The sequence below is a fragment of the Macrobrachium nipponense genome, chromosome 21, assembly GCF_015104395.2.
Source record: "Macrobrachium nipponense isolate FS-2020 chromosome 21, ASM1510439v2, whole genome shotgun sequence".
NCBI classification, from domain to species: Eukaryota; Metazoa; Arthropoda; class Malacostraca; order Decapoda; family Palaemonidae; genus Macrobrachium; species Macrobrachium nipponense.
The window spans coordinates 28,785,418-28,801,616 of NC_087212.1; the positions used below are offsets into that span (position 1 = coordinate 28,785,418).

A 16,199-nucleotide genomic window follows, 5' to 3' on the forward strand; every position below is an offset into this window, starting at 1 on the left:
TAAGTAGACACAGGTGAGAGGTTTTAGGTGTACTAAAATTGGTCATATTGCCAGTCGTTGTCAAGAACATGTTGCCCTTGTGATGATAGAAAGGCGCACCTTGATACATTGCCTATAATTGATGTTTGAATTGGTAATAAGCCTGCAAAAGGACTTGTGGATACAGGCTGCTCTACATTGATGGTACATTCCAGATATGTGCCCCATGTAGACGTGAGGTGTAACTGTGAGGGCTGTGGTTTCGGATCAGCTGGTTAATGGTGTTGATGTGGTGTTACGAGTTGATGTTATTGACCACTTGGGAGTTGTCACAGTGACCCAAGGCAAGTTAAGTTTTGGTGCCTTTGGTTGGTGTTGCTTCAGTTAGTCAAGAAATTGAGCATAGGCTTAGTGGTGAGATTGAAGACAGTTATCCAACAGTTGTCATTGAAGACCTAGACTTTCATGCAGTATTTGGTGGACAGAAATGGTCAGGTGGTTTTGGAAAAACAATGAACCTGTGACATTGACAAATAAAATAAGTTATAATAAAAAGCCTGAGGGTTGGAAGAAGGAAGAATTTGAGAAGGAAGTGGAAATGTGGATTACCGAAGGGATTTTAGTTCCGTGGAAAGACGTTAAAGAAGGTATCATTCCTCTAATGGCAGTGGAACAGCCAACAAAGAACAAGGTGAGACCAGTGATTGATTTTCAAGCTTAATGTGAATGTCAAGTGTCACACTGGTGATGATGTGACTGATGTATGCAGTGAGACACTAAGTGAATGGCGACAGACAGGTGAGAATGCGTCTGTTGTGGATTTGAAGTCGGCCTACCCACAGTTGAGTGTTGACGAAAAATTGTGGCCATATCAACTAGTGAACTATAAGGGTCAGACATTTTGCCTTACAAGATTGGGATTTGGGACTCAGCTGAATGAGTCTGAAGCTTTAACTATTCTTGCTGTAACTGTTGACTCACATCTTTCTTTTGAGCAACATCTAAAGAAAGTGTCAGCAAATGCCACACGGAACTTATAAACATATTGTACCAATATGGGCCATAAGGCACATTTAAAGCAGTGATAAAATGAATGCAACCTGCTTTAAGTCATCTATCTTTCCTTTACTAATAGAATACTGTTCTCTGGTGCAGATGACTGCTTCTGCCAGGGATTTATCTTTATTATATAGTGGTTTTTGGTCATAGGTTTGTTTCCTAACATTAGCAGTTGTGACTTAGACCATCAACATAGGGTCTCTTGTTGATCCATTTTAATAAGTTGTATTCTAGATCCTTCACATTCACAATTGATCTATGATTCTCTTTTCCTACCGAGAGCAACCAGATTTGCAGACCACCACCACTAATATACAATAAATGTACCTTGCTGTCAAAATTCTCAGTTCCAGTGATCCTTTATTCTTCACACTATTGGAGTATGGAACAGTGTCCCAGATGATGATGTGCAACTGGAACTTCAAAAAGTCCAAGCAAAGAAGCAATGTAGTACTACCTCTAGAATAATTCGTCTTTTATTTTAATAAATTATTTACATTTTTATCCATTTATTTATTACTTTAATTTATTTTTTCTTCTCAAATACAGTAGTACCTCAGACTTTGAACTTAATCCATTCCAGAAGGCTGTTTGAAATTCAAATTGTTCAAAATATGGAACAAATATCCCCCATAAGAAACAAAGGGAATCTGGATACTTTGTTCCAGCCAACCCAGAAAGTCCCTCTTTTCACATTACTTTTTCTATTGTTAATGTGTTCAAAAGTTAAATTAAGAGTATAAAGTAAAACAGTGTGTCATATGATCAAATATTTTTAAGAAATTTTGTTTCCGTGTACAATTTACGAACTGTTTGGTGAAAATGGTGCATTGCTGATGGGGGATGGAGGGAGGAGAGATGGGAACCCTATGAGGAGACTGAAATGGTCGCAATAGGCAACGGTTGCTAACAAAATCAATTTTATTCACATTTTACAAGGATAATCAAAGGAATGGATAGTATGTATGTCGAGAACACCTGTGTCATCCTCCAATAAAAGGGTGTGACCAGACTCCCCCATAACATAAGCACAACCAGAAAATGGAAAAAATAGGAATGTAGGAGGAATACAGGAAGAACCAATGATTCAGCAGTGTCACTGGAGGCATGTTTCTTCCCAAGGAGGCCAGCAAATGCTGCTGCTTGTCCCCTCCTCCTCCTACCAAACTTCTCCCCGAGGAGAAGCCCAACCAACACGTTCCTTCCAAGGGGCAGCACAAGTGCACACCCTTCCTTTATAAAAGGAATAGTACCTGTCAGAGTCAACTGTTACAGAAGACATGAATGCTCACAAAGATGCCAATGTCCATCACAACAGCTTCTTTCATGTTTTTCCTCCATTAGCAAGAAGAAAACAATATTAAACACAAAATATGACTGACAGGCAAACAGAAATAATCTAGCACCCTATCAACAATCATTTAATGACAGGAGGTAGAGAGAGTGGCGAGAGATGCCACTTTTCATCACAGCTAAGAAAAATGAATGGTGATGTGAGGCAAGAGAAAGGTATTCCCCACTCATCCCCCCAATAACCTTGTTACTATGTTCAATGACTGCTCCAGTACACACATGTATAAAAGACAATGGTTTGTATTTCTATATTTCCATACGAACAAAAGAAAAGTTTACTCACTTGTGCCATAAACATAAGAAGTTCATGTAGCTGGTTATTGAACACTGTAGGATTCTGTTCAAATATAACAAGTGTAGCAGCATAGACAGAATGCTGCCTTTCAAACTCTTCTGCATATGAGACAGGATCTCGTTTGATGAGATTCTGCAGCTGTGGTAGATTTAAAATCAGCTTATTGTTGTTCTCATGACTGACATCCATTGTGATGGGAGTGTATTTATACACCTTAGTAAGACCTGCAAAACAATAATATTTTTCATTAAAATTACTAAAATTAATTAAAATAAAAAAAATGAAATTTTTTTAATAATTTTGTATTTTTATAGCTAATAAATCTTCAGTCCTAACAATACGATAATCTTCTACTGCCAGCTGGAAACCTGTTAAAAACAATCAAATATCATGCAAAGAATCTGTGGCATCTGGCAACTCATGCATACACAGGTTGGAAGTTGATTCTTTTGTGCTTTTGTGTGTGCCTGCTTGTGTGTTGTTTGTTATCATGGATTCAGCCAAGAAGTCTAGGCCCCATCAACACGTGTGTCCAAGAGTCAAAAAGTACCAAAAGACTCTTAACAAAACTCCTGAAACCCTAATCATTTTAACATACAATACCCTTTTCTACTTTCACTACATCTCTGATAATGGGAACAAACAGCATTATATACTTCTCTAAAGTCAGTCAATCCATACTTGGAAATACAGCAAACTCTGAAGATGAGATCATTTGTATTTTTCCTAGATATACACACCCAAGACTTTATATGAATATATGTACTTCTGTTGCAGCCAAGACCAGATGAAACTTGGCAACAAGGTTCTAAAACTGGCAGCTGGCTGGGAAGCAGACAGAATCAGATGTTACCAATCACCATTCATCCAACTATTTACATCATAAACTACTGACAAGATACCCAGGGTATACCTCTTTCTTATGCCTGCCCTTACAAACAGATGATGACACTTGGGTCTGAGGTGCTTTGTCCCTCATAAGCAATGACATGCATCCCATACTGGACCTGAGGATCTCATCTTCTTCATTGCTCATAAAGTCTCAAAGGGAGGGGAACAAGAGTAACTCATACCTTTGGTAGGCACTGACATGTTTTTTGTCTTCACAAAATCCAGCACAAAACAAAACAAGAGTTGTCCAACCTTCCAAGTGTTCCACTGAGTGTTGCACTGTGTAAAAAATACCATGTATAACTGGCATTTGCCTATGCCATCCAAAGCAGTATAGAGCATCATGTCCCTGTCTGAGGTTCTCCTCATAGGCTCAAACAGCAGCTGAGAGGTTTTGTGGGATTAACTGACATCCCACTAAGTTGGCTTCACCTCATGAGAAAGGAAGGAAGACTGCTCAAAACTACTTAAAAAGATGGCTAAGTCAAGAAAGAGATCCACATCCTTCAGATGAAGAACCTGTGACAGGAGGTTGACAATGAATTTGGCTATCTGCTGAATAGCAAATCTGGATGGAGATAATTGGTATTTTTCCTAGATAAATAAACGAGAACCTTTTATACAGGAGTATCCTTCAACACTAGATAAAAACAGTCACTAAACTTGATAAATAGGTGGATTAACTAGTGATTAAAGGGAGTGCGTGGGGGGAAATAACCCTCAAACACTATGCAAATTTCCATCCGGTCTCAGGGACAAAGCAGGGTGATTGTGTTTGGCAACATGATAAAATTAAAATGCTTGGGTTTATATACCTAGGAAAAATGCAAATTGCTTCAAACATGTAATTTATTTCTATTGGAACAAATACCATAGCCTTTAACCCTTAGGAGTTGAGGTAATTAATCATAAGCAGGACCCTATGCTGGCAAAACTTTGAGGTTGGCAAAAAAAAAAAAAATCAATAGAGGAAGATATACAAATGCATAAAAGAAAAAAAAAAATTATAAAAAATTTTCTCTACCTTCTACGATAAGTTGAAAATTACTATATTTACAACCCCTTGTGGTACCTCTTTTACAAGACAATCGTAAATTTTACCAACTTATATATTTTTTTCTAATAAATTATTTTATTTTATTTTATTTTGTAAAATTATAATTACAACTCAACACAATATCAAAACAGATAAGAAATAAAATCAGTAACAAACTCTTTTATTTGTTGAAAAATATTTTTATAAATTTAACGAGAACAAAGATTCAGTAACTTTTTTATTTGTACATGTTTTTTCTAATATTTCTTTGCACTTTTCTTTGCAAAGTTACATTTACAACTGATATACTATCGTAAAAGACCAGAACAAAAACCAACAGCAACCCCTTAATATACTTCTGAGCAGATTTACAAAAAGACTTCATATGAGACAGAAACACAGTACATTCTCCCTTCAAGTCAGAAGCAGAAGTGAATTCCTGAGATGCCAGACTCATGACATTAGCTAGTGTAAAAGTTGCAATTAGTGAATTTATGGGCTATAGAAGATTTGGCACCTCTTTCACACCCAATTCTTTCTAAATCAATGGTGTGTATTGTTTATCTACAGGATTAATCCGTCCATCACCCCAAACCTGTTATTACTACTCTCGAGGAGTAATCTGTCCATTAAGGGTTAATGCAGGAAACTTACTCGATAGGTGGGAAGTCTTCTGTCAAATGACTGAGGATGGGAAACCACACAGAAATGTCATGAACTTGGTCACAAGGGCAAGCAAAGGGAGAAGTTACTCCTATAACCTCCTACTTGGTCTGGCATAAGGATGATAAAATGGTAAGGACCTGGGCTTCAGCAAGAATGTATAGCCTTATTTGAGTAAGGAAAGTTCCTTAAGTGAGTAGCCACCTACAACTTTGTCCAATCCAGCATGTACTCTGGTAAAACTAATAGTACTTTGCAGGAGAAGGAAGAAGGAAGACAAGAAAGAAGGGGCTTGATTATAAAACAGGCAGAAAAGTTTTAAATACTTAGGTTCTATTTTAAGCCATGAGGGAGGATGTGAGACTGAAGCTGACAGTAGGATAAAAGCTGCATGAGGGAAGTGGAGAGAGGTAGCTGGATTGGTATGTGATAAAAAAAATGCCAATCAAGCTAAAAGTCAAGATATAAAACACAGTGATAAGACCAGCGTTAATGTATGGAGCAGAAACATGGGCTCTAAGAAGAAAAGAGGAAGTAAAACTTGAGAGAACAGAGATGAGAATGCTGAGGTGGATTATGGGAATATCAATGCTTGAGAGATTGGAAAATGATGAAATAAGAAGGGCAGGCTTAGTAAAGATTACAGAGGTCATAAGTCACCGTTGAGATGATATGGGCATATGTTGAAATTGGATGACGAAGAGAGAGTGAACAAGGCTTGAAGGGAACCTGTTAGAGGAAACAGAGAATTAGATGGCGAGATAAAGTGAAGGAAGATATGGAGAGAGGTTTGGCAGAGGATGATGCCTTTGATAGAAGTGGAGAAGGCGCATCAGGCAACCGACCCCTAAATGTAGGGATAACGGTGGGAAAGAAAAAGGAATGAAGAGAAGCCAGTCACTACATTTGACCCTACCCGTATGCTCTTCCAGCAGCTTATTTGAGATACTTTTCCGATAAAGGAGCTGAATGCTTACACAACCTACTGAGCAGTCACCACAGGTCAAAATGTGAAAGGAAATCTGGAGCCCTGAGGATGGAGTCCCTAGGTAGGATAAGGTAAAGGTCATATGGCATCATGCCCTAACTTCATGACATTTCATCTGTCTTAAAGGCAAATACAGAGACCAAGTTGGGCTACAAAAAGAAGTCATATCCTTCCTTGCAGGCTGAAACCCAGGTTGGCAAGACAAACTAAAGCTCCTAACTAACATTGACAGCTCAATCACTGATCCCCACAAGTCTGAAGGCCTGGTTCCAGGCAGTTAAGTCTTATACAACAGAGACTGATAGGAACGAGAAGTTCCACAAACCTGTTGATGGTCCACTTCCCTTAGACAGGAGTTTGGATTTTAAGAAATCTCTCTGAGAGACTGCCAAGAGTCAGCAGTATAGGAAAAATACTTGTCATGAGATCATAACGAGTTATCAGGGTATCTATGCCCCAGAATGAGGATCAACGTGTTGAACACTGACTTGGAGAGAAAGAGTGAGGGGATGTAGGGGTCTAGGAAATACCAGGGATGGTGAAGCCATCCTCCAGGGCTGAACAGGGATAAGGCATTGGAGAACAGAATACTAAGAGCTCTCTGTTAGTTACCATGCAACCACGTCACTCACCAGTGACTCTGGGAGCTTGAACAGCCAGACATAAAGATTACAAGTCTCAACAACATATCCTCATAATTGAGCTGGTCTACCTAAAACACTCCTCCATCAAGGAATGTAACTGGCTAACAGCTTGACAGTGTGGTGATCGATCCACTCATGTATTCACCTGACAAGAATGAAGGGAAAACTGTCCTTTCCCTCTGCTTGTTGATGTAAGTCATTGTGGATACACATATCACTTAACAACTGTAATGATTCATCAGTCTTGGAAGTGAAAGGCTATATATGTACTCAGAAAAGGTGACGTGCATACAACTGACATGAATAAGCCCTCCACCAATGCAGCTGTGAGCAAATACATTTCAGTAGGTGGAGAGTTCAGGGGAACTCTTCCAAGGAGGTTCCTGTCATCAAGCAATCATGCCAGAGCCTCCCTGATCTCCCTACTCAATAATGAGAAACCTGGGAAGGAGGAGCACTTCAGCTATAAAAGAACGTCCTAAAACACAACAGGTGGTTAACAAGAAAGAATACCTAAGTGCTCTTTCTGTTGCTTGGGAAACAGACCCAACTCTCCCAGTTCTCACCATTCCTAGGTTAGAACAAAAGGTGGGCAAGTGATCTCTGTTCTAAAGTTACTATGGATCTGAGAATGTCAGAACAAAGTGAGCAGATAATGCAGCAATCAAATACCTCTCAAATAGTCCAAGATGAAAGCAGTGTGGACACTAGTGTATACCAGTGTTGTTCATCAGCCTAAATCCTAGGGATTTGAACTGGTAAACAGACCTGCTGCAAAGTGATGGTACTTTCTTGGTTATACAAAGTTGTTACTATGCCCACTCATAGGAAAATAGTACATAATCAGTCGATGTGCCCAGGTCATGAAGACCAGTACCTATCCAGAAAGGAGTTACATGCTGCAGTCAACAGCAGTATGCAACTCCCTATATTAAGTGACACCTGAACTAGTAGAGGGTATAGGGCGATGGGTGCATGCACTGTCATTCAAACATAACCCTGGGGCCAAAGGCAAACCACAGCCTGGGCAGGAAGCAGCCTGACTGCAGCCATACTGAACATCATGGTGCAGGAATGTATTTAGCAGAGACTTTTGTATGCAAACCCCAACTTTGTGTACAGTCCAGGGAATGTGAATGCACTGAACAAAAGGGTGGCAATAACTCAACAAGGTGTGTTTAAGGCAAAATACAGTTAGAAGAGCTGGAAGCAAACCTCAGTAAGACCTGTGCCAGCCATACTTATGGCCCCTATGACCACTAGCTACAAGAGTCTGGGAAGGCCATTCATTCAGTCTTGTGGGACTTCTTCCGAAAGGCCTTATACTACAACTTCTCTTTAAGGAGAAAGGAGATGGATGGGAAGCACTTGACAAAGATGTGGAGGAGGAGTGAGGGAAACACCTGTGATTTTCTCCCTGACACTGGCTTGAGTTTTGCTTCCCCATTAACAAGAGAACTGGTCTAAGATTTGTCATTCCTATTACTAAAGAATCTGGGAGTCCTGCCGTTAGAACATCTCCCACGATAGTGTGGAAGTAGTTTGCTTTTAATAAGACTAAAAACATAAGTTTACTCAAGATCCAGCAAGAGCGAGAAAAGGAAAACAATAACAGATTCACATATGGTAGATATATAAGAAATTGAGTAAAAATGTGCAAAATGTCATTAATTATAAAAAATTTTCTATAGCAAGAAAAACCCAAAATGAAAATGACCTCAATAAGTGTACTATAATCTATCTATTATATTATAAAGAAGACGGTCCCAACACAATAGACAAACAACCCCTGTCCAAATGTTTATTACTTAACCTTCTGTTACTGTTTTCCTTCTCTTGTCCTTTCTCGCTCTTGTTGGGTCTTGAGTAAACTTGAGGCCCGTCCCTTTATGTTTTCAGTCTTATTACTTCTGTTTATGTTATGTCTTGTTCCTGTTCCCCCTGTTTTTAATGTCTTACAATTTGTCGATGTATCGATGTTTAAATGGGCCTTTTGTAAGATGGTTTTTTAAATCACTGCAGCCTTGAAAATGTGACGAAAGCATCTGTCGTGAAACGTTGGCATAATAAACTTGTAGGAAAAATGCTGCCTTATCCTGTTGGCTTCCAGACTGTATCCTGAGTTGACTCACCTTATAATTTTGTACTTGCTCTGCTAAATTGGCAATGATATTTCCATTTGCCATTCCTAGCATGCAATCATTAAAGGTTACATTTATTTCAGCCATAATTATTAACAATTAAAAAAGTTAAAATAGTAATATGGACTTAAATCAATGAAAAGTGTTTTTCTGGGCTCAGCCGTGTCGCTCCGTCAAAATCCCTAATTACTAGGGATGCACCGATACCCAATTTTTGGCTGATACCGATACCTGTTACCTCTATAATACTGTTATTTAGGAGAATATATATTGTTACTAAAATTATTCTTGTTCTCCGGTTATCGTATATTAAAGGTTCAAAAGTTGAAAGGTCATATAACAAGGTTATATAAATTGGACATGTCTAATTCCAAGCTGCAGCAGTAGCAGTACAGTAACTCATTGCACCATTCACTTACACCATACCTGTACTGCACATATTAAAATAATACCCAACTCCAACAGAATGGTGATGACTCATTGCTGTGAGAGACTGACACAAACAAAGTTAATTAAAATTAGAATTACAATAGTAATAAATTGTTAAATACAGGCAGTCCCCGGGTTACAACAAGGGTTCTGTTCTTGAGATGAGTTGTAAGCCAAATCTGTCAAAATCCTAAGAAAACCTTACTTTTAATGCTTTGAGTGTATTAAAAACTATGTAAATGCGTTTTTATTGCATTTTTGGAGTCATGTTTCTTCCATCAGATCAGCGTCGTAAGCTCCGTAACCCTGGAACGTGCCGTAAACCTGGAAATAATTTCTGATGAACATAATTGAAAAGTGTCGTAACCTCAGAACATCATAACCAAAGCATTAAAGTAAGGTTTTCTTATGTTTTTTTTATAATTTTCAATGATGTTCCAGCTTACGACCCGTCTCAAGAACAGAACCTCGTCGTAAACCGGGGACTGCCTGTACATTTTAGGAATCCTAGAAGGCTCTTAAATTCCTATACTAATGATAAAAGTATCAGCTGGTATTGGCCAGAAATTCACCGATACTGATATCATAAAAACTAGCTGATACGTACACCAATACCAATACTTTATTTAATTCATGTCTATTATCCCTTTTTTGCAAACAAATGACCCCGAAAAATTACAGATATTTCTAAAGTAGATACAATCCAATGTCTCTAACCTTGATGTACATCTGGCTGCCGAAAACCATCGCGCAGCAGACGACAATTAGTGGATTATATATATATACAGGCAGTCCCCGGGTTACGACGGGGGTTCCGTTCTTGAGACGCGTCGTAAGCCGAAAATCGTCGTAAGCCGGAACGACGCTTCGAAATATGTCTTAAACTAATAAAAAGTTATAAAAACCTTACTTGTAATCCTTTGGTTACACTACATGTCGTTTCCTGTAGTTTTATGTACAACCTGGAGTTATTTTCATAAAAGAATGCTGGTTCTTGAAGGTAAAAACTATTGTAATCCTCTGGTGACACTACATTCTTGAAGTTTTATGTACAACCTGGAGTGATTTTGCAAAATCTTGAGGGCTACAAGAACAGCTGATTACTATTTACGTATCATATAGACTAATTAAAGTAAATGTATCTTTAAATAGGGGGGGGGTGGCTTATATATTAGTATCAACAAAACATTTCCTGCCATGAGTCCAGAGGCCGTTTAATGAAACGAACACTTCTCTGTCCTATCTGTTCAGAAAAATAAACGTTACGTCAATCCCCGAGACCATTGTTGCCAAAGCGTCTCTCTCTCATCTCTCCTCTCTCTCTCTCTCTCTCTCTCTCTCTCTCTGATCAAATTACATTTCCTGCCATGAGTCAGAGGCCGTTTAATGAAACGAACACTTCTCTGTCCTATCTGTTCAGAAAATAAACGTTACGTCAATCCCCGAGACCATTGTTGCCAAAGCGTCTCTCTCTCTCTCTCTCTCTCTCTCTCTCTGATCAAATTACATTGGAAACTTGACATACGATTGCCCTAATATACGAATGTTTTGAGATATAACAGAAAATTTGCGAAAATACAAGCTTTGATATACAACGAAATATTTGAGATACGATTTTGCGATGAGTGTTAGTTGTATAGGCGACCGATAAATGGCGTTCAGTCTGTTTGTTTGTTGGTGCTGCATGTTAACACGTCGTTGTTTAGTTCGTTGTATTTGCGCCTATTTTTCGTGTTATTTTGTCTATTTTATTATTAACCATGGGTCTCAAAGCTAAAGACAAAGCAGGTGATAAGAAAAAACCCAAGAAAATGATTTCGATGGAAGCAAAACATGAAATTATAGCAAAGCATGAACGTGGCGTTCGTATCGTCGATTTGGCAAACGAGTATGGTCGAAATCCTTCTACAATATCCACGATCATCAAGCAGAAGGAAGCTATAAAACCCCCCGAGACCATTGTTGCCAAAGCGTCTCTCTCTCTCTCTCTCTCTCTCTCTCTCTCTCTCTCTCTCTCTCTCTCTCTCTCTGATCAAATTACGTACTGGATAATGTCTCTCTTTGGATACTTCGATTTTGCCAAATATTGAGGGCTACAAGAACAGTTGATTACTATTTACGTATCATATAGACTAATTAAAGTACTAAACGTATCTTTAAATAGGCTTATATTATTAGTATCAACAAAACATTTACTGGCATGAGTCAGAGGCCGTTTAACGAAACGAACACTTCTCTGTCCTTAACTCGGAGCGTCGGAGACGCCTCTCTCTCTCTCTCTCTCTCTCTCTCTCTCTCTCTCTCTCTCTCTCTCTCTCTCTCTCTCTCTGATCAAATTACTGGATAATGTCTCTCTTTGGATACTTGGAATTTGCGTTGTAATCTAACCAGAAACTTCGTTTTGTTATTATTACTGGAAACAAGCAATGATTTTTTCATTATTTGCGCTTTTGGACTGTTATATGTAACTAGTATGTATTCATTCGCTCGGAAACTAGTTCCGCATATGAGGCGTCACTAAAAAACATAGAAAAATACAACATCAAAAGTGTCGAAAATCATCATAATCTCAAAATTTTTGTTGTAATCTAACCAGAAACTTATTTTTATTAATATACTGTGCTAAACTATAAAGGATTTTTATCATAGTATGCGTTTTTTAAAAGCGTCGTTAACTCGGAGCGTCGGAAGCGTCAGCGTCGTAACCTCGGAACAAGCATCGTAACCCAGGACGGATTTTTCCATTGAATATTTAAGAAAAAGCGTCGTAACCTCGGAACGTCGTAAGCCGGAACCGTCGTAACCCGGGGACCGCCTTATAATTTTTTTGCTGGCACTTTTCATTGATTTAAGTCTTTATTAGTATTTTTATTTTAAACTGTATGCCAGAAATAAATGTAACCTTTAATGTTTGCATACTAAGAATGGCAAAATCATCGTTGCCATATTAGTGGAGCTTCACACATACGCCGATGCATTATCATAAACTGTTTCCATGAATTCTACTTGTCATAGTAATGCAATACGTAATAGTAAAATTGCTTTAATATATATGTATATATACTTCCAATACATAAGCTAATTTCACCAACTTCCATGTTTTGTGTAAGGGTGAACACATACCAATTGGCAACAGAGAGAGAGAGAAGGGAAGGTGAAGGAAGGAAGAAGGACAGGGGTGGCATTGGAGGTGGGGGGAGAGGGTAGGTGGAGCTTTTTACTGCTGTGTTCGTATCCATTTCTGGACAGTGGAGTTTTTGTCTCTTGGTACACGGACAAGTGTCGTTATTCTTTATGATTAGTGATTCACGATACCCTCATAAATTACGGCACTGGGTGTAATGCTCTATAGCAAAATCTCGTTCTGATACGAGTGTTCGTTACAGAAATATTGCCAAAAAACGTGCTTGCACTGTCTCTGAAACCCATAGTAAGTATGCTGCTTAGTTGTCAATCAAGTTTTTTGTAATCAAGTATTTTTTACAAGCTAGCTATTGTATAAATTTGTATTTTTCTCAATCAAAACATATGCTCCTCAATGCTAACTTTCCTCTTTTAACGACTTTCAGGTCATTGCAAATTCAGCCCCATTAATTTCTTATGGTGCGAAAACAGACAAGAGGCCCATGGACCAGAAGCGACTGCGTCACACTACGGCAGTAATCCAGCAATAAAACAATCTTCATATATCCAAAAAGTAAATAATAAAGATATATATGCGCATTACGATTATAACAATTACATGAATAGCTGATAACAATCTGCACGAATAACTGGTAAACTGTTCTGCAAGAAAGTTGAGTACTGTATAGCAATTCATTTACAATAGGTACGAAAGTCAAGATGTCGTGACGTCATAATACAGGACCTAAAAAAACGTTCTAATTCCGAAAAATAATTACTACTTAAATTTGAGTCAGAATCGAGTTACTTTTTCAATAACGAATAGGGTAAAAAATCACATGGTACAGGGGTGGACCATGTACGATCAATGTGTACAACCCCAAGAAAAGTATATCATAACGCATCCTGACACCGGAGTAGAGGTCTTTAGCTCCGTTTCTCACCGACAACAAGTCGCGTCTGATGCCCATCTCCGATGTCAGGACGCGTTATAATGTACTTTTTTTGGGGTTGTACACATTGATCGTACATGGTCCACTTTGTACCATGCGGTTTTTTACCCTAATTTCAAATTAATCATTATAAATATGTAAAATATTGATGTTTTACTATTTATTTAAATAATTATCTTAGTGCACGCTTCGTCGTTGTCTTCTACCAAAACAGTAGTTTCCTTAAAAACGTTGTTCCAATTGTTGTGATGAAAGTGCCCCAGCGTCTGTGGGTAAAAGTGGTGTGCGGATTTATCACAGGAAATGGGAAGTTTGTTGACACAAGCGACTCTGTAAACATCGAGATGGCGTCAATCTTCTGAAATGAAATTTTCATTATTAAAATGAAGTTTTATTGTATACTTACCGAACAATTATAGAGCCGTGATTTCCACGAGCGGCAGGATACTAAATTCAAATTTAGCGCGTCGGCGTCGCCAACACTGGTGGTGATGATGTCATCTCCCTCCACTCGCGGGAGAACCAGGTACAACCCGCCCAGGTGATCCAATTCTTTCTGCCCGTCCGTCCACCTAAGGGGAGGAGGGTGGGTATAATCATAATTGTTCGGTAAGTATACAATAAAACTTCATTTTAATAATGAAAATTTCATTTTTATTGTAGTGTCTTACCAAACAATTATAGAGCTGATTACACATTTATGGGAAGGTGGGATTCAGTGGACCACTAGTATTTTCAAATGGTTACATTTATTGCAATACCAGTAAACACTCAAGGTGTCTGTTGTACCTTACCTTGTAAGAGAGCTACAGCAGACTGTTACTGCCTCTGGTCGGTGCTCTTCTTACTATTGTAGAGGAATTGGAATTTGACCAAAGTTAGCCTCTACAGGAGTGGAATCCTTCCGTAGTTCAAGCAAGTCAAGGCTGACTGACGGAGGGATAGTAACAACAAAGATTGCCCTTGCCCTGGGCTAAGACCAGAAATTCAATCATACAAACATTTGTCACCAACACCAGATTTAAAAACATATATACCCAACCATTGTAAAATCTGACCTAACAGACTGGTGAGTATCCCAGGTACTCAGTACCCCCAGCTTCCCTTGAACTCGACAACCTATTCAAGGTGAAAAGTTAGCATAGAGGTGACGACCCCTGTGCCGTTTCTCCCAACACCATGCCAGAAACCGCCACTGGACCTAACGTTTTACAATTCTCGAAAACCGTTTCTATCTCTTTGAGATAATGACTCGCAAAAACCGAATTCGATCTCCAGAACGTGCTCTGAAGAATCGAAGCTAAAGATAAATTCTTTCTGAATGCTAAAGAAGTTGCCCACTGCTCTAACCTCGTGAGCTTTAACTCTCAGAACGGAAAGATTGTCGTTCTCGGACTGCGAGTGAGCTTCCCTGATAAGCTCTCTAATAAAGAACGATATAGCATTCTTAGAAAGAGGACGAGAGGGATTTTGAACCGAGGTCCAGAGCTTAGAAGATTGTCCTCTAATACCCTTAGTGGCAAACAGATACTGCTTAATAGCCCTGACTGGACATAAGAGCCTTTCTTCCTCCTCATGTCCAACAAATCAGATAAGTTCTTTACACACTCCTCGGCCAAGGATTAGAAGGATTCTCATTTTTGGCTAGAAAGGTCAAAGATACCGAAAATACAGCATTACCTTGAGAGAAACCGACTCTTTTGTCTATAGCGTGCAATTCGCTGACACGCTTAGCAGAAGCTAGTGCAATAAGAAAAAGTGCCTTCTTAGTCAAGTTCCTGAGTGAAGCCGACTTCAAATGAGGTCCGACAGATCTGAATTGGAGGAAATATCCAAACCTCGATGTCGAAAAACCGAAGAGAGCATGGCTCTATATCCTCTGATCGTCGAAGGAGCCAGTTTCTTAGAGTTCCTAAGAAATAGAAGAAAATCTGCTATTTCTGTTAAAGAGGTCGCAGAAGTAGAGACTTTAGCACTTCTACACTTCCCTTGATAGAGTTTGTTAGAAGACTCTCTCCTACAACGAGCGATACGTTCTGCAGCTCTTCTTGAAAATCCTTTCGCTCTGACAAGATTCCGGACAGTCTGAACCCTGTCAGAGCTAGAGCAGACAAGTTTTGGTGGAACCTCTTGAAGTGAGGTTGTTTTGAGAAGCCACTTCTCTGGAGGAAGAAGTCTGGGGAAGTCTACCTAACAACTGGAGAAGGTCCGGGAACCACTCTTTCCTGGGCCAAAAGGGAGCGATTAACGTTAGTGTTACATTGCTGTGCGAAATGAACTTGTTCAGCACCTCTCTTATTAGACCGAACGGAGGAATGCATAAGCTTCCAGACCCGACCAATCCAACAGCATTGCGCTCCACCGACCAAGCTAGAGGATCTGGGACTGGAGAACAAAAGAGAGGAAGACGGTTGTTCCTTGATGTCGCGAACAGGTTCTATTGACGGTCGTCCCCAAAGGCGCCAAAGTTTCTGACAAAATCTTGTTGTCCAAAGTCCACTCCAGAGGTAACACTTGCTGTTTGACGACTTAAACTCGTCCGCCAGGACGTTCATCTTTCCCGGAACAAATCTCGGGACTAGCTGAACCTTCGCTTCGTTTGACCACAGGAGGAGATCCTTGGCTACTTCGTACAGAGAGAAAGA

The 16,199-nt window shown here is 39.3% G+C and overlaps 2 protein-coding genes across 5 annotated transcripts in view; both read right to left on the minus strand.

The window, feature by feature from the left end:
* LOC135197874 (uncharacterized) overlaps positions 1-16,199 on the minus strand; it is a 143,736-nt gene that overhangs the window by 79,482 nt on the left and 48,055 nt on the right. The window lies entirely within an intron of this gene.
* LOC135197873 (protein SDA1 homolog) overlaps positions 1-16,199 on the minus strand; it is a 34,808-nt gene that overhangs the window by 10,352 nt on the left and 8,257 nt on the right. For all 4 annotated transcript variants that reach the window (XM_064225070.1, XM_064225069.1, XM_064225072.1 and 1 more), the window contains exon 2: positions 2,675-2,910. In XM_064225070.1, coding sequence (XP_064081140.1) covers positions 2,675-2,875 — 201 coding nt within the window. In that variant the 5' untranslated portion in view covers positions 2,876-2,910. The remainder of the gene's footprint in view (positions 1-2,674; positions 2,911-16,199) is intronic.